The sequence below is a fragment of the Pseudorca crassidens genome, chromosome 12 (assembly GCF_039906515.1).
Source record: "Pseudorca crassidens isolate mPseCra1 chromosome 12, mPseCra1.hap1, whole genome shotgun sequence".
Taxonomy (NCBI): domain Eukaryota; kingdom Metazoa; phylum Chordata; class Mammalia; order Artiodactyla; family Delphinidae; genus Pseudorca; species Pseudorca crassidens.
Genome location: NC_090307.1, coordinates 84,943,721 through 84,962,798, shown reverse-complemented (window position 1 = coordinate 84,962,798; position 19,078 = coordinate 84,943,721). Strand labels below are relative to the sequence as shown.

General features: G+C 36.7%; 1 protein-coding gene across 1 annotated transcript in view; it reads right to left on the bottom strand.

Moving 5' to 3' along the window:
• KNTC1 (kinetochore associated 1) overlaps positions 1-19,078 on the bottom strand; it is a 71,354-nt gene that overhangs the window by 36,803 nt on the left and 15,473 nt on the right. The window contains exons 14-32 of the mRNA XM_067701013.1: positions 17,721-17,764; positions 17,552-17,617; positions 17,078-17,153; positions 13,086-13,211; positions 12,906-12,995; positions 12,440-12,493; positions 10,765-10,826; positions 8,646-8,757; positions 7,423-7,566; positions 7,182-7,238; positions 6,987-7,088; positions 5,241-5,357; positions 5,005-5,148; positions 4,469-4,567; positions 3,745-3,848; positions 3,492-3,591; positions 2,909-3,043; positions 2,258-2,377; positions 324-396 (exon numbers count right to left, since the gene is read on the bottom strand). Of these exons, the coding sequence (XP_067557114.1) occupies positions 324-396; positions 2,258-2,377; positions 2,909-3,043; positions 3,492-3,591; positions 3,745-3,848; positions 4,469-4,567; positions 5,005-5,148; positions 5,241-5,357; positions 6,987-7,088; positions 7,182-7,238; positions 7,423-7,566; positions 8,646-8,757; positions 10,765-10,826; positions 12,440-12,493; positions 12,906-12,995; positions 13,086-13,211; positions 17,078-17,153; positions 17,552-17,617; positions 17,721-17,764 (1,825 nt within the window). The remainder of the gene's footprint in view (positions 1-323; positions 397-2,257; positions 2,378-2,908; positions 3,044-3,491; positions 3,592-3,744; positions 3,849-4,468; positions 4,568-5,004; positions 5,149-5,240; positions 5,358-6,986; positions 7,089-7,181; positions 7,239-7,422; positions 7,567-8,645; positions 8,758-10,764; positions 10,827-12,439; positions 12,494-12,905; positions 12,996-13,085; positions 13,212-17,077; positions 17,154-17,551; positions 17,618-17,720; positions 17,765-19,078) is intronic.

Genomic DNA, 19,078 nt, shown 5'->3' with positions numbered 1-19,078 from the left:
GGTTTTTTCCCAATCATAACCAAGTGGTAAGTGAGCAATGTGAGTAAAAAGTGCAAGGCACCAAAGAAATCTAGTCCAGCATTAAACAGTCACTGAAGCATATGCACAAATGATGAGTTGATCTTACATGCTTCTGCTCTTACACTACTAATCAAAAGAATAAGGCAAGAAAGCCTTTTCATGAAGTAAAGTGTGTGAGATCAAAAAAGACAATCAGAGGCAGGAAAACTGTGGGTCAGGATGGGAGATGTCACTGATGCCCTCTTCTGAAAAGGATCAGCTTTAGAACTAAACCAAGAGGAGCGAACAGAGATGGAAACTACCTTTCTGAATGTCACACAGTAATTTAAGAATGTCTACTGATGTCTTCGCTACAGACAGTCTCCAGGCCTTGTCCTAAAAAGAAAAATGCAAAATGAAGTCCCTTTCTTGTATTTGCCATTGTATATGTAGTGCATATATAGACAAATAAATAAAAAGCACAGAATCAGAATAAACAATAGATATGGCTTAAGAGTTGAGAGGTCTGTGTTACAGGGAGTTGGGCAGCCAAAGAATGGATCATAATTGAATAATATATAAGCTAAACATGAAAAATACCCATATGGACTCTTGGATATATGATTTAGAAATACTATAGAATATGAAATCTCCCAAATCACCTTTCAGATACACTATAATTATCTTTTCTTTCTTTTTTTTTTTTTTTTTGTGGTACGCGGGCCTCTCACTGTTGTGGCCTCTCCCGTCATGGAGCACAGGCTCCGGATGGGCAGGCTCAGCGGCCATGGCTCACGGGCCCAGCCGCTCCGCAGCATGTGGGATCTTCCCGGACCGGGGCATGAACCCGTGTCCCCTGCATCGGCAGGCGGACTCTCAACCACTGCGCCACCAGGGAAGCCCCAGATACACTATAATTAACAGGCATTTGGGTTTTTTGTTTTTTTTTTAACAGCTTTTACTTATTATTTGAGAAAAAATCTGGAAAGGATCTCTGGAAAAGTTAAAGAGAACTGAACTTGTTTAGTATAGAAATCAGAAGTCTAAGAAAGAATCATCCTTAAGACTAAAAAAAAAATAAAAAAAAAAAAAACTTTTTTTTTTTTTAAAGATAAGAAAAACCAAAGAGGGAAAAGTTTTAATTGAAAGACATGGTATGTGTAAAATGCTTAGCAAGGGCCGGGTCCGTACAAAGTACTCAAACATTTTGACTACGGGCTGCAGTTGAAGCTGGTGGTTGAGAACACAGACAGTTTGAAATGAGACTCTGCCACTTTCCAAATACCCTTGGGAAAGCCACTAATTTTAAAATTTTAGTTTCTAAACTCAATCAAAAGGAGCTAACAATAGGGTCTCCTTCACAATTTTGTTCACAGTTTTATTGTGAGGAAGCAATGGACAATCTATGTGAAGTATTTAACCTAATGCCTAGTGGACAATAAGAGGATAATAAATTTTAGGTGTTAAAAAAAAAATCATTTCCCTAAAGGTAAAAAATGATTGAAGTGCACCACTGAGAGAGGCTGGGAGGTAAGTATCTTCAAAGGTTTAAAAAACTCAACTACCCTGGATAAACTAGGTTTTCGGTCCCTTATCTCTCTACCATGAATTGGCTCTCTGGAAACCGTTTCTAAGTTTCAACATTCTGTTCTCAGATTAGATTTACTTTGGTTCTGTGGCTGACATTACTCGAGAGTAATGACTATGTCCCATACAATGCAAAACACTGTTTATATTTCAAGGCATTACAGAAAATTCTTTATGTATAACAGATACTTCAGTTAATCCTTTTGATCTGCAGATCCTAGATTATTCAGTGTGGGCTCAAAGCCACTGCTCCAAAGCAGCTGTATTTGTTTGTTTTTCTATATGGTAAATTTTCTATATAGTAAATGGGAATTTTAATATTAGGCCATTCTATGGGCTTCCCTGGTGGCGCAGTGGTTGAGAGTCCGCCTGCAGATGCAGGGGACACGGGTTCGTGCGCGGTTTGGGAAGATCCCACATGCCGCGGAGCGGCTGGGCCCGTGAGCCATGGCTGCTGAGCCTGCGCGTTCGGAGCCTGTGCTCCGCAACGGGAGAGGCCACAACAGTGAGAGGCTCATGTACCGAAAAATAAAAAAAATAAAAAAAAAATTAGGCCATTCTAGCAGTGAGAAGAGCAAATACTCATATTTGTAAGTCTGTCTTTTCTATCCTGTTGATAAATATCCATAAAAATTGGATTTATCTGCATTTTATTTAGTGAAAATCTCACCTCATTAGAATTATCTGGTTCTTCCTGTAATGCCAGCCGTGCCCATATGATTACTCTTCCTGCAGTTTTCTGAGCTTCAGAAGGAGGCAAAGACCTCAACAGAAGGATACAGTCTTCACCCTGTAAACAGAGTTTGAAAGGAAGAAAAAACAGCTGCTACCTGCAAAGGATGATTTGGCTTTACCTCTTACTTTTCTATTTAAAGATGAAAAGACATCATTTTGAAAAAGACATTATGGTTCCATGGTTTAAAAATCTGAAAATTCTGTTTTGGATGACAGCAAACAGAAAAAGTAAATTAAAACACTCCCCTTTGTATTTTGTAATTCTTAGGTACGCCTGTAGTTTTAGAATTATATAAAAATAAAGACACTTAAAAACACAAAAATAAAACCCACCTCCTATTCTGGAAACAAAGGGTCCTACACATATGTAAAACATGAGTCTGAGTTTTGTTAACTACCAAAGACTAAGAAAGCTCATTAGGTATTCACAAAACACTTAAAACAAAACTATACATATAGGCCAATCTAACGTCTAATGTTGGTATAACTTTATTTTGTGCTTGTCTGTTTGGATAATTTGATAGTTAAATCTTTAAAAACTCAAAACAAACCAACCATATAAAAGTACGATATAAAACTTCCACACCTTTTCTCTATCAACCAGGTCAATAATCCTTAGACTGTAGATTTCGTCTTTAGGCAACATATATGCTTCGGCCACCTTTAAAGCATCTTCTAAAGAAGATGGGACATCTTGTTTGAGAATGTATCTTACCACCCTCTGAAATAAGAGACAATACACATTTCTTTGTTATGAAATCTCACAGAGAGCCCAGAAATCATTTGTTCATATAATTAAAACAATGCAGCAAACTCTAAACTGTATGAAAAATTAAAACATGATTTGCATTCTGAATTTAATGACAGTCCTTTCACCCTTCTTTTTTTCCCCTTAGCTTTACTGAGGTTTAACTGACAAATAAAAATTACATATATTTAAGGCGTACAACATGATGGTATAATATATTCCTTCAGCTTCTTAATTTACTGTCTGTTGTCTTTACTACTCTAACAACCAATCAAACACTCTCTTAACATTCTATCTAACAAAAGGGAAGCGGTGAAGAACCTAGCTCTATTAATCTTAAAGAATATAAAATCTGGTTAAATTTCCCATGTTGCTCTGGAAGTGGAGCAAAGGTGTTAAAAGATTCAATTATTGTACTTACCATTATTTCCTTGCTTAAGAGATTCACCTCCCTTATTCCATAGCCTCGTAAAAGTTTCTTCATCTCCATTAGTTTGTAACTTTCCTGTAATAACTTGACTCTAAAAGTAAATTTATTGATATTAACATAGACTGTCTTTTTTTATGAAATACTAAGGGACACAGTAAAGGATAGAAAAACATATATGAATTTCAACTCAAAACATGAAGTCTATCTAACAGCAAAAAAGCTGTTTGGTACACTGTAATCTTACTTGGGATGGTCCATCTCCAAGTGCTGTTTCACCAGCTGCTCCACAGCTGCACTCCAGGGCACCACTGCTGCATACATTATCTTGAGCACAGCATCAAATATGAGCTATAAAGACACACACACTGACAGTGAAGAGCCCTCGGATTTACTTTTCATGCAAATTAATGACACAGCCTGATCTACAGCAGGGCTCTTGCATCTATTGGATAGAAGCTTGAGAACATTTCATCTTCTGACTGCAAAAGCATATGTCTTCCAATATTCACACATAAAGGGCAATTTTATTATTTAGAAAAATTCAGAAGAGTATTTTCTCTGCTGAAAGTTAAATCATATAGCTCTATTAACTTTCTATAGACTCTGTGTTTAAAAATATTCTCCATGGTTTTACTCACATTTTATAATGGTGACTAATAACAGTGTGAAGTCAAAATAAAGGCATATGATAAACATATTTTAAAATGTCTCTATGTTTGTAAGACCATAGAAATGCCTGAAAATATATGCATCCAACTGTCCATGTGGGTTTTTCTGGGGGTGGGAATGAGAAGACTTTTTATTTTCACAAGAAAAAAGGATTGAGTGGTTTTTATTTCCTTTTTATTCTTTTTCCTATTACACAAATTCTCCCTAACAAATATATATTGCTTTTGTGACCAGAAGAAAAGTTTCAAGAAAGGATGCAATGCTCAAAAGGAAAATCTATATGATCACTATTTACTTACATCTGTGTCAGATAAACATCCTATTACTGCTATAGCTTTTGCTTCCCATGCTGTATCAAAGAGTGAGGTGAACTTTGAGCTACATCTCTTCAATAAATCCTAAAATGGGATAAACATTTTTTTAAATTTAAGACTCTCACTAAAACATCCCCACACACATATATAAACATAGATAAATAGCTTTTATGGATGCATAAAAAACCAAAAACTTCTACTTAGCCATGAATGCTGAACAATGGTCAACAAGTGCAAAATTACCAAAACCTTGGCCTTCAGTTTTATTTACATGGTACAGAAAACTTTGTTCACGCTCTTATTATTTCACAACAACCATTTGGAGAAAGTCCTAACATTATCTCACTGTGCTCAAGGCGACCAGTCAGTTAGTAGCAGAGTTAACCCACATTCTTAACCAATACAATATGCTGCGTCAATCCTGATGGTAAAGCATGACATTCCGTAAAGAGTTAAACATTTAATACAATGATGCACTGCACAGATCCAGAAAAAAAGATTAGAGCTAAAGAAGAAGTTACCTCTATGTACAGAAGGAGAAGTTCCTCCTCCTGTAAGTCATGTTCCCTCACGTAAACTCTTATAAACTTCTCGAAGATGGAAGGGATAAGCTCGGGGGCCAGTACTTTATCAAACATTCGGAATACAATGGTGGTTGTATCCTCCTGGATGTTGAAATAAAGACGGCATAAATGCAAACTCTAGCTGTGCTGGCTATGATAAAATAGTAATAATTCTGATAAATCTAGACGTCTACCTTCTCAAAATCAGAGAGGGCCAATTTGCAGTTGTATTTCCTATGCAGTGTGATTAACTCTCGTAGGTTATTTACCAAAGTCCTTAACTGACAAACTTCCTCCGTGTTTTGATGATCCTTATAAAACAAAAGTGTTGAAGTTGTTAAGGATATGAAATAAAAGTGTGAGAGGGAAATACAAATAAGAGGAAACTGCAACTTATGCCTTTAAGTTTTGTAGACGTTTAAGCAAAATTAACTAGTACAAATTAATATTAGTGTAATATTTTTTCAGAACCCCAATATACTTAGGTACACAAACATCATTTAGATAATCCTCAGTGTTCCATCCATATAGATCATGACCAGATACAAAGTGATGACATTTCCTAAAGTTATACAAGGAACAGAATTTTCAATTGATAAAAGGCAATTAGGGAAAAGACAAAGTAGTGTTTTATAGCAAGAGGAAAAGCTCTTCTGTGGAAAAACATATAAAATGATCAATATACATTGTACATTATAACATGTATTGATTATATAACATCAATATACTGCTTGAAACTTACAGAAAAAATTCCCATCTTATTCTTTTTTTTTTTTTTTTTTTTTTTTTTGCGGTACGCGGGCCTCTCACTGTTGTGGCCTCTCCCGTTGCGGAGCACAGGCTCTGGACGCGCAGGCTCAGCGGCCATGGCGCACGGGCCTAGCCGCTCCGCGGCATGTGGGATCTTCCCAGACCGGGGCATGAACCCGTGTCCCCTGCATCGGCAGGCAGACTCTCAACCACTGCGCCACCAGGGAAGCCCCCCATCTTATTCTTAACAGCACATAATCAGTAAGTATAATTAATAACAAGAATCTGCTATATCAGAAAGTAGGAGGAAATTTATTATTTATTTTTGGGCTCCAGAAACTTAAGGAATAAATGTAATTTCATAATGTATGTATGATGTTACAAAAGGTCATACCTTCCAGTCCTTAAGTACTTTAAACTTCAGAGTTGAGGTTATACTGAGATGTCTCAACATGTTAGTTTATAAACTAAATTATGGTACCCCAACAAACTTTTTCAAAATATAAGAATGCATTTTTTTCAATATAATGAATGCTTTCTGTTTTTAGAAATATGAAGGGAAAAATAAATGAACTTAAGAAATTTAGAAGCCAAATAATAAATTCAGTTCATTAACCTCAAATTAACATCATATGTAACATCAATATTCCTGATCTCAGTTCTCTTTCTAGCATTGCTATTTTATTCATTCAGTCAGAAAGTCCCAGATTTTTTTCAATTTGATCTTTTAAAAAATTCTTTGGTACTTAAGCCATTATGACTATTGGAATGCCAAAGAAATGCAATCAAAACTAGAAGTAGTTTACTACTTTAAATAAAAGAAGTAAACCTGATTGATACAGCCTTTGAAAACTAATCTTAATATGTTATTAAGTTTTGCCCTTTTAAAGGACTGTGAAATGTTACTAATGCATAAAATCCCAATTAGACTACTTAGGAGTATGTTTATATATTGTTTCCCTTTTGGTTGGCTCAATAGAGAAAAACAGTGCATTAAGACAGGTTCAAGTTGTAACAGAAACGTAAGGAAGAAAAAAACCTAATTTTCCTTTTTGTGGATTTTAAAAGTACACAACAGAAGAACATACAAAAAGAATATTTAAGAAGTGAATATGTGTCTAAATACACATACAAACCCTTCAATATAAATTAAATGTTTTATTACTAAAAATTTGTTTTTCATATCATACCAAGGAACTCCAATGCCAAGAGGACGCCAATCCTAACTCATCTGGTTTTTCTGCTGTAAAAAATACCTCTGCCAGTTGAAGCCCATTTTCTGGCCAGTTTGCCTTTAAAAAAATATTAGAGACCATTAAAAATAATGTTTTATGCCATGGGGAGTACTGGAAATGCCTTTTCAGTGCTAATTATACTGGTATTACCTTATCAGTTAGTTCAAGGTTCCTGGCTGCTTGTTCCAACCATTTTGCAAGAACTTTCTGAAATAGATATATCATAAAAAGTATTGATATGAATAAATAATCACTGAAATTATTTAAAACCTCCATCGTAGTCTTTCAAGAGACACTAAAATGAACTAACTGGTGTTAGCACGACTTAATCTTCAACGATATAATGTAAAAAATAGAATCATCAAGAGTGAAAACACTGAAGGCAACTTACCTGTCCTTCAGGTACAGTCCTTCTCACAAATGGGATCACATCATTTTTAAGCCATGGACAAAGCTTTTGCAAAGAGACTGGTGTAGAAACTGAGTTGAGCAAGTTCTCAAGCATTTTCACATCAAATCTGCTTTCAAAGTTTGCCTAAATCGTACAGAGTGAGAAACGAAGATTTATCCAACAAATTTAAACCGATAGCCTCCCAAGAGGTAAAGACCTATTAGAAAGTCACTTCAAGAAATATTTTACTGTGTTTCCCTGGTGGTGCAGTGGTTAAGAATCCGCCTGCCAATGCAGGAGACAGGGGTTCGAGCCCTGGTCCGGGAAGATCCCACATGCCTTGGAGCAACTAAGCCCGTGTGCCACAACTACTGAGCCTGCACTCTAGAGCCCACGAACCACTGAGCCTACGCACCACATCTACTGAAGCCCGTGCGCTCCAGAGCCCGTGCTCTGCAACAAGAGAAGCCCGTGCACCGCGACGAAGAGTAGCCCCGGCTCGCCGCAACTAGAGAAAGCCTGTGTGCAGTGACGAAGACCCAACATAGCCAAAAATAATAAATAAATAAAAATAAAATAAATTTATTAAAAAAAATTTTTACTGATGTAACGACCCTTAAAGGTGATTTACTCTGTGCAAATGATTCAAGTTGGTAGCCACAAATTCCGTGAAACCTCATGGCAGTGAGTACTAGCTAATAAATTAGAGGCAGAGGAACAGGCAGAGATGGCATTCTAAGGAAAACTTAACTGGAGGTGACAGTACAAACCCTAACAAGCATGTGTCTTTAATAGCATCACACCCAGATACTGAGCTTTGGACCTAACATTCTATATCAACATTAAGGAGATCCGGAGCAGCAATTATAATGGCAATCCTTTTCCACAATCTGAGCTGCAACAGGACCACCCTCTCCACCATTCCTACCTAAGAAAGCCCATCAATAAACCACTTAATAAAATGTTACCTCTTGACCTAAGTTTAGGAGCTAACTAGACTCTGAATGATGAGATAACATAAGTTTGTATTTTATGTATAATATTTCCTCTAAGTTAATATCATCAGAGGATAGTTTTCTCTGGGACAGGTCATATTTTATCAAACCGTCTGAAAACACACCATTGCCCAGTCACTCCTGCCACCCTATTAGTTTCCAACACTGATTCAATCACCTCTCACAGGAGCTATAAAGCCATTAAGAAAAAAATGCAAAACAAATTACCCGATGTCTCAGCCAAAGGTACTGTGCACAAACAAGGTTTCCTTCTCTTAGCTGTAAAAAAATATCCTTAAGGTCATCTTCATTATTCAGAAATTCAATCCAAGAACTACCCCTGCAAAGGCAAAGAGAGGAAAGAAGTTAGTACTCAAAAAATATATATTAAGGTTATATGTTACAAGTAGATATCATTATGCATTTTAATTAGGTTTTTTTTCCTCAGAGTTAAAAAAAGAATCAAAAGATTATACAGTGAAAAGTAAGTTTCCTTCTTATTCCAGACCTATAGAACTCCTGTATCTTCCCCAGAAGTTATAGCTCTCCTTGTAGGTCCTTCCTGAGATAATCATTACATATACAAGCAACCATTTTTAACTTTAAAATGAATGAGAATTTTTTATGTATACTATTTGTACTTAAAAAAATTCATTTTATATTATCTTGGCAGCTTGTACCAATGAGCACATATAGATATTATTCTTTTTAAGGACTACATATTATTCCATGGCATGGATTTACTATAATTTAACTAGACACCCACAGTTGAACATTAGGGTTACTTCCAGTCTTTTGCTATAACCAACAAAGCTATAGTGACTACCCAGTCCTAGTTAAAGCTCAGAAATAGATGATGAATACTTCCTTAAAATGATAAAAAGACAAAACCCTATAAGCCTGTATCATGCTTAAATGATAAAATAAGCATTTTCACTAATATCAGGAACAAGAGAAAGATGTCTATTTACCACCATTATTTAATAATGTTCTACATGGGACTTCCCTGGCGGTCCAGTGGTTAAGACTTCACCTTCCAATGCATGGGGTGTGGGTTCGATCCCTGGTCTGGGAGCTAAGATCCCACATGCCTCATGGGCAAAAAACCAAAACATAAAACAGAAGCAATATTGTAACAAATTCAATAAAGACTTAAAAAAAAAAGGTCTACATCAAAAAAAAACAAAACAAAAACGTTCTACAAGTACCAGTCAATGAAATTAGGCAAGGAAAAAAAAATGAGGAAAAAAATGAAGCAAAATTATAATTATTTGCATATATAATTATATACTTGGAAAAAACAAGACCAATTGAAATATTACTACAAGTGAAAAAGGAATTCAATAAGGTAGCTGGTTTAAAAGTAATTTTAAAAAATCAATAGCTTCTATATCCTTTTGAAAATACAATGGAGAAAAGTCCCATTTATAAAAGTAGCAAGAAAGACAAAATTAACAAAAAAATGTAAAAAATCTATATGAAGACAACTGAGTAGATACCACTCAGGAATATAAAAAAAAGGATAGAATGAGTAGGAAGACACATACTGCCCTTAAATAGTGATATGAAGACTTGATATTGTAAAGATACTGATTCTCCCCAAACTGATTTTAGGTTCAGCACATTCCCAATAAAAATAAATAATAAAAAATCCAATATAAATAAGATTTTTTAAAAACTGGATAAGCTGATTCTGACTCCAAGTGTCATACAGAAAAGAGTAGCTGCCCAAATTCTGAAAAATAAGAAAAGTATAGTAGAACTAGTCTACCAGTTAATAGGACACTTTAAAGCTACATTAATTAAAACTATTTGATACTGGTGAATGAATAGAGAGATGAGATCAAGCGAATACAATTATATTGCAGAAACTTAAATACACGTGAGAATTTTAACATGTGATTAAGGTAACATTTCAATGAGCAGTGAAAAGATAGAATGTTTAATGATAGTATCAGGATAACTGAATAGCTATAAGGAGAAAAAATAAAGCTTCCTTCATTGTTAGTTTATCATGATAAATAAATTTGTCTTAGCTTTAAGGTAACTAGATTTCATATTTGTCAATAACAATATTCTTGGTGCACATGTTAGTATATCTAATAGGATTAATTTCCAGAAGTGGATTGTTAGGGCAAAACGTATGTTTATTTAAATCTGCCTTCCAAATGTATCAGTTCCAATGGATGATGTAGGAAGTGCCTAAAGCTTAGCAGGAAAGATAACATTGTCCATCACTGAACCCCCCAGAAACATAAATTCACTCAAAGCAATGCTATATCTTTTATAACATTCCAAACTTAAATCTAATTCATAATCCAGAATTCAAAATGGGGAATGCACATACCTGAATTTTTCTGGTCCAAATGCTCCATAAAAAGTAGTCAACTTTGCATGAGCCCTTAGTACCTAAAAAGAAATAACTTGACAGTCTGAATGTTGTGTGCAATAACATTAAAATAAAAAACACCAAAAATTAGGCTTTCTGTTTCAGAAGTCTTGTACATATTCTCATTTTATCCCATATGACAAGTCAATTCCCATAAATATGACTGCCTTTACTTAGCACAAAACAAAAAAACTTGAAATAACGGAAATATTTCCAATCACACTCAATGCAATAAACCTGCAAAGAAGAGGAAGGTATTTGTACATTAATTGTAGGTGCCTTTCGAAATCAATTAGTTTTCCCACTAATTTATAAATATGTCCTTATGGTAAAACCTAGCTGGATTATACTAAACATTTACTTTGAGATAAGAGTTAAAAAACATATAGATGGTCCCTGACATGCAACGGTTCAACTTAAGATTTTTCGACTTTATGATGGTGGAAAGGCAAAACACATTCAGTAGAAACCATACTTAGAATTTTGATCTTTTCCTGGGTTAGCAATAATATATAGGATGATTCTCCCTCGTGATGCTGGCGGCAGCAAGGAGCCGCAGCTCCCAGTCAGCTACATAATCACAAACAACCGATATACTTACAACCATTTTGTTTTTTCACTTTCAGTACAGTATTCAATACATTACATGAGCTATTTGACAGTTTATTATAAAACAGGCTTTGAGTCAGATGACTTTGCCCAACTCTAGGCTAATATAAGTGCTCTGAGCACATTTAAAGTAGGTGAGGCCAAGCTATCATGTTCAGTAGGTTAGGTGTATTAAGTGCATTTTTCTTTTTAAAACATTTTTTATTGATGTATAGTTGATGTACAATATAGTGATTCAGCAATTTTTAGAGGTTATACTCCAATTATGGCTATATAAGATATTGGCTATATTCCCTGTGTTGTGCAATATATCCTTGTAGCTTATTTTTTTTATTTTATTTTTTTAATTTATTTTTTATACAGCAGGTTCTTATTAGTTATCTAGTTTATACATATTCGTGTATACATGTCAATCCCAGTCTCCCAATTCATCCCACCACCACCACCCCACCTTGAGTGAATTTTTTTTTTTTTTTTTTTTTTTGCGGTACGCGGGCCTCTCACTGCTGTGGCCTCTCCCGTTGCGGAGCGCAGGCTCAGTGGCCATGGCTCACGGGCCCAGCCGCTCCGCGGCATGTGGGATCTTCCCGGACTGGGGCACGAACCCGTGTCCCCTGCATCGGCAGGTGGACTCTCAACCACTGCGCCACCAGGGAAGCCCTTGAGTGAATTTTTGACTTGCGGTATTTTCAACTTAACAATGGGTTGGTCAGGATGTAAGCCCATCATAAGCTGAGGAAGATCTGTATGTACATGTGCACACACATATATTTTTGGCACCATCATAGCTATCATCAGTTTACAATTATTTGAAATAGCAGGCACTACGCAAAATGATTTATAGGAAATATTTCATTTGACCTCAAAATAACCCATAAGTCCTACTATTATTCCCATTTTGCAATAAGGAAAAAATGTATTAAAATAACTTGCTCTTGAAAAAATACAGACCTATCTTGAATTCAAAAATATATTGTAACAGTATATTCACTCCCAAATTGACCTATAAATCCAATGTAATTACCTCTTTTAAGCCATCAGAATAGATAGGAACAGCTTTATCTTCTTTCTTCAAAAGCTAAGATGAATAAGAAACACGGTTAGAATATCAGCTATACTAGGTTTTTCATGAAAGAAGATGGATTTCCTGTGAATTAAAGGAAAAAATCATCTTTAAAAATTAAATTGCACTCAACTCTGAGATGAACAATGAACAATAAAGAAGTTACATATCTTAAAAATAATGCATTTTATGAAAACAGCTCACATTTTGCCCATCTGTTACACCTTGATTTTAAGGAATATAACTAGCAATGGTATTCATTTACAGGTGAGTGAGGGGAACAACCTATAGCAAAAATGGCATCATTTGGAAGAGCAAAAAAAAAAAGCACTTTAAAAAAGGCCTATGGGAAAAATCATTCAGTTTTTTGCAAAATACTTCTTTTGCATAAGACAAACTAACATGCACAAAGGTCAGAAAGACTTACCCTGGTTTTGGCATAATTTAGCATTTCCTGGGTTGTTTCATAGGTTATCCATTGAGCCTCCAAGCAGTAATTCACCACAAATTCATCGTCCTGTTTCATAAATGCCAGACATGGTAAGGCAACGTAATACTGATCAATCCATCGATCTGGATATTCTAGTATACAATAGGGAAAACATACCTGGATTTTATGCAGATTTTCCTTAGCTTCATCTACAAGTTTTTGCCATTCAGTCTGCTCACTGGTGTTCAGAGAACTCAAAGCTAGTTTCTCCAATATATCATTTGATTTTACTTTGTAAACAAGCTGTAATATAAACATGCAACATCAAGAAACTTGAAGCAAAATAATGCCTGTGGATGAAATCTTACACTGTATGCTAAATAAAAAATGTGAATATTCATGTGGTTCAAGAATAAGCATTAAAGAAGGTAACACTTAGGTAACAGCAAGGTAACCCAGATTACAAAGTGTTATGGAAACCATTTCTACTGAGTCCTCACTAAATGTGACCCGTAGTGTACTAAGAGCTTTATGTGAATTATCTGTTAACTCTCATAAAAACCTAAGTAAGCATTTGCACCTCCTCAAAACCCTATGGGGTAAATACTAAGATGCCTATTTTACAATCAAGAAAACTGAAGCTCAAGAGAGGGTAAGTAATGTGTCTGAAATTTTGCTGTTCAGAAGTGAATGGAGGGCTTCCCTGGTGGCGCAGTGGTTAAGAATCCGCTTGCCAATGCAGGGGACATGGATTTGATCCCTGGCCGGGGAAGATCCCACATGCCGCAGAGCAACGAAGTCCATGCGCCACAACTACTGAGCCTGCGCTCTACAGCCCATGAGCCACAACTACTGAGCCCGCGTGCCACAACTACTGAAGCCCGTGCGCCTAGAGCCCGTGCTCCGCAACAAGAGAAGCCACCGCAATGAGAAGCCCACGCACCGCATCAAAGAGTAGCCCCCGCTCACCGCAACTAGAGAAAGCCCGTGCGCAGCAACGAAGACCCAATGCAGCCAAAAATAAAAATAAATAAATAATTTTTTTTAAAAAAACAGGAAATTAATACTGATATATTAAAAAAAGTGAATGGAGCTGGTTTTTAGAATACCACACAATTATGTTTCACGTCTACTTTTCTAAGTTTATCAAAGGTTCTTTTTTCTAAATTTTATTTAATTAATTAATTTATTCAAGGTTCTCACTACTTCTTTGCTAAGCGATTTGCTAAATTGATATAGTTTAACTCAGGTTAGTGAGGCATACCATTTTATTTTATTTTTATTTATTTATTTTTTAAACATCTTTATTGGAGTATAATTGCTCCACGATGGTGTGTTAGTTTCTGCTTTATAACAAAGTGAATCAGCCATACATATACATATATCCCCATATCCCCTCCCTCTTGCGTCTCCCTCCCACCCTCCCTTATCCCACCCCTCCAAGTGGTCACAAAGCACCGAGCTGATCTCCCTGAGGCACACAGATTCTTAACCACTGTGCCACCAGGGAATTCCCAGTCTATCAAAGGTTCTTTAGCAGCTGGAAACAGCTTGAGTTAGACAAAGTCAAAATTTCAGGTTCCTTTTTTATAAACAAAATACCAACTTTAACATGGGCTCTCTGGCTCCGAAAGCTAAAAGTGATACAAAAGAGCAGTTTCTCTAGTTCTGTGTCTCCACTCCCTGAAAACATCTTTCACTGGTTTTGATTTTATTGCTTCATTTGCTCTTTTTAAAAATTAGTTATTATGAAACTTTCAGATATTCAAAAAGGTAATAATATAACAAATACTCATGTACTTATCACCTAAATTTTAAAAAATTTTAATAATATAGTTTATATTAATATCTATAATAAATAATTTTATATTATATAAATTTATAATAAATATATTTATATTTAATAACATAATAATTTACATATTTAATGTAAATATAATTTATAATATTTATATTATAGTTTAATATTACTTTCTCTTCTTCCAAATAAATCATCCTCCTTCCCTGAACCAGAAGTATCCATTATTCTGATTTTGGTGCTTGTTATCCCATTAATTCATATACTGCTTTACTCATATACATTTCTAAATATACAAAATTGTTTTGCATGTTTTAAAATGCTACTTTCTTTAAACTTTTTATTTTATATTGGAGTACAGTTGATTAACAATGTTGTGTTACCTTCAGGTGTATAGCAAAGTGATTCAGTTATGCATATACAGGTACCTATTCTCTTTCAAATTCTTTTCCCATTTAGATTGTTACATAATATAAAATGCTACCTTTTTAAAACAACAAACACATGGGTACCCACCACCCACTTAGCAAATGTTAGTTCTTCACTACCATCAGGCTTCATCCTTCATTACTTCCCAGGACGTTTCAAGGGATATCAATGAATTCCTAATCACCAAATCCAACAGACAACTTTCAGTTTTTATACCTGATTTTATTGGTAGTATTTGCAACTGCTGATCACTCCCCACTAAACTGTTTGTTTGTTTTTTGGTCACACCTCACGCCTTGTGGGATCTTAGTTCCCCAACCAGGGATTGAACCCGTGCCCTCAGCAGTGAAAGCAAGGAGTCCTAACCACTGGACTGCCAGGGAAGTCTCCCTTGGCTTCTTTAATCATACATTTGTGTGGTTTTCTTCCCAAATATGTTTATAGCCCTTCTTTCTCTATCCCCCGTGTGCTGGTGCCCCTGTAGCTCATCCTCAGATCTCTTCTTACTCCACACATTCTCCTTGAGTGGTCTGAGCCATTCCTCCGGTGTTACCTATGTCTAGATTCAGCTCAGATCACTCTCCAACTTCCTATCAGACAGCCTCATTTTATAAGATCCCTTACATGCAATTTTTATAAAGCAGAATCCTTCATATTTTACCCCTAACCTGTTCTTCCACACATATTCCTCATTTTAAGTAATGCCATCACATTCCAACTACAGTAAGTCCCCTACATACGAATCTTCAAGTTGCGAACTTTCCAACACGTGAACGTGCGTTCACACGTCCAATCACGTAAGTTAGTTCACGTGTCTAGTGTACATTGTCACATGCGTGCATCCTCTACAAGTGGTTGTGCTTTTGTGTACTTTACTGTACAGTACTGTATAGAGTACAGTAGTACAGTACCTTTATTTCAAGCCCAGGATGTCCAGAAGCAAGCGTAAAAGCAACGGTGATGCACCTAGTACTGCTAAGAAGCACCAGCTCTTGTACTGTACTGCTGTATTTTTCAAGGTACGGTACGGTAAGATTAAAAATGTTTTATTTCTTGTGCGTGTTTGTTTTTTATGTATTATTTGTGTGAAAAGTATTATAAACCTATTACAGTAGAGTACTATGTAGCTGACTGTGTTAGTTGGGTACTTAGGCTAACTTTGTTGGACTTCTGAACAAACTGGATTTATGAATGTGCTCTTGGAATGGAACTCGTTTATATGTAAGGGACTTACTTGCAGTACGCTGAGCCAGAGTCCTGCTAGTCTGCTCCTGACATTTGTACCCCCCACTATGTTTGATCGCTGAGCCCCAGTGCTTCTACCTCCTATACACCTCTCTCATCAGACCTTCCCTCCTGTGTGTCTCCACCTCACTGCATTGGGTCAGTTTTTCAACTGGTCTTTGTATCTCTAGATTTACCCTTTTCCAAACAATTTCCCGTGTTTACAAAATGACAACCTAATCAAGACATTCTCCAGCTTAAAAATCTCAGTAGCTCCCCATCACCTGCAGAATAAGATCTAAATTCTTTGCAGTACATACAAAGCCCTCCAGGCTCTGACCCTCTCATTTCCCACCATCTCCTTTCCCTTCTATGTACATATAACCTACAACCTAGTCCTATCTAATTACTAGGAGTTCCTGGAAGCACCATAAGCCTCCCTCACTTTCTTCATGTGTCTTAACACCTAGAATTCCCTTCCTCTCCCAGGACTATCTGGAACATTTTCAAGATCTGACATAAAATCATCTCCTCCATGAAGTCTTCCCACCCTACTTTAAGGGTCAATATCTCCTTTGAATCCCTACTTTACTTTGGTCGTATCTTAATTATAGGCCTGATCACACTAAATTCCCATTATGTCTTACATATTTGTTTCCACAGCCTCTAGCACATGAAGAAATGCTTTCAATGAATGAATGAATACATGAATAATTACCTCAACATCTAGTCCAAACTGAATGGCAAAGCTCTCGGCTTCAGCAAATCTGTGTTTGTGAAGTAACCGACTCAATCTGATAAATTGAAAGAAATTTCAGTAAAATTTTTATTAATCAGGGAATTCAAGCTTTTCATCAAGGAGTAAGGCTTAGAAGAACACAAGAGGGCTTCCCTGGTGGCGCAGTGGTCAAGAATCTGCCTGCCAATGCAGGGGACACAGGTTCGAGCCCTGGTCCAGGAAGATCCCACATGCCACGGAGCAACTAAGCCCGTGTGCCACAACTACTGAGCCTGCGCTCTACAGCCCGTGCTCCACAAGAGAAGCCACCGCAGTGAGAAGCCCGCGCACCTCAATGAAGAGTAGCCCCCGCTCTCCGCAACTAGAAAAAGCCCGCACAGCAACGAAAACCCAGTGCAGCCAAAAATAGATAAATAAATTATAAAAAAAACAAAACAAAACACAAGTAGTTACCTGTTTTCTGGCAAAGCTTCTGTAAGACATCTGAGTACTAAAACAGAAACTGAGTCTTCAGATAGTCTGAGAAAAGTTTTAATATTGACATTTGTCATTTAACATCAGTAAGTAAATTTTAACTTTGCTATTATTTAACAACTTATCTGATAAACAAAACAGGACTTACTTTGGATCATTTTTGCAAATTCCTTCCAGAAGGTATATGGTATCCTACAATAGCAAAAAACATGTTTAAAATTGAAATACAGAATTAATTCACCTTATAGTTACTAGAGTAACAACTAGTTTAGGCAGAAATTATCCATCAATGGATTCTAAAATTACTGGGAAAAACTGGTGAGGAAAAGGATATTCCCATAGTCTCAAAATAACACCACGGAAATTACTTACTAATTATACAGGGGAAAATGTACCTTTACAATGGAGAAATATGGCAGAACTGCTTTAACCAAGTGATCAAATTTAACAGCACCAATAACAGGACAAGTGGACATAAGTCCTTTAATGTGATGCAGTTAGGACACAGTATCACTTATGCAGGATGCTTGCCAAAAATCTTAGCACGAATCTAATCATGACGAGACACAGATCCAAATAGAGGGACATTCTACCACACAACCGGCTAGGACTCAAAAAATGTCAATGTCCGAAAAGACAAAAACAGACTAGGGAAGTTTTAGAGATTAAAGTAGACTACCATGTGACCACGACAACAAAATTCAGTTCGTGATGTTTGATTGAATCCTGGGGTCAGGAACAAAAAAAATTTCTCAAGTAATAGGCACAATTGGTAAAATTTGAATTTGGATGGCATATTTCATAATAGTATTGCATTAATGTTAAATTTTGTGGGCCTCATTCTTAGGAGATACCTGCTGAAATTAGGAGTGAGAGGTCATGATGTCTGCAAGTAATTTCCAAATGGTTTGGAAAAATACAATGTGTGTATATAAAAAGAGATAAAACAGGGGCTTCCCTGGTGGTGCAGTGGTTGAGAATCCACCTACGAATGCAGGGGACACGGGTTTAAGCCCTGGTCCGGGAAGATCCCACATGCTGCGGAGCAACTAAGCCTGTGTGCCACAACTACTGAGCCTGTGCTCTAGAGCCCGTGCGCCACAAGTACTGAAGCCCACGCGCCTAGAGCCCGAGCTCTAAACAAGAGAAGCCACCGCAAGGAGAAGTCCATGCATCGCAGCAAGGAGTAGCCCCCGCTCACCACAAATGGAGAAAGCCCGCGCGCAGCAACGAAGACCCAATGCAGCCGAAAATAAATTAAAAAAAAAAAAAAATCCGCCTGCCAATGCAGGGGACAGGGGTTCGATACCTAGTCTGGAAAGATCCTACATGCCGCGAAGCAACTTAGCCCGTGCGCCACAACTATTGAGCCTGTGCTCTAGAGCCCACGAGCCACAACTACTGAAGCCTGTGTGCCCTAGAGCCCACACTGCAACTACTGAAGCCTGCGCGCTCTAGGGCCTGTGTGCTGCAACTACTGAGCCTGAGTGCTGCAACTACCGAAGC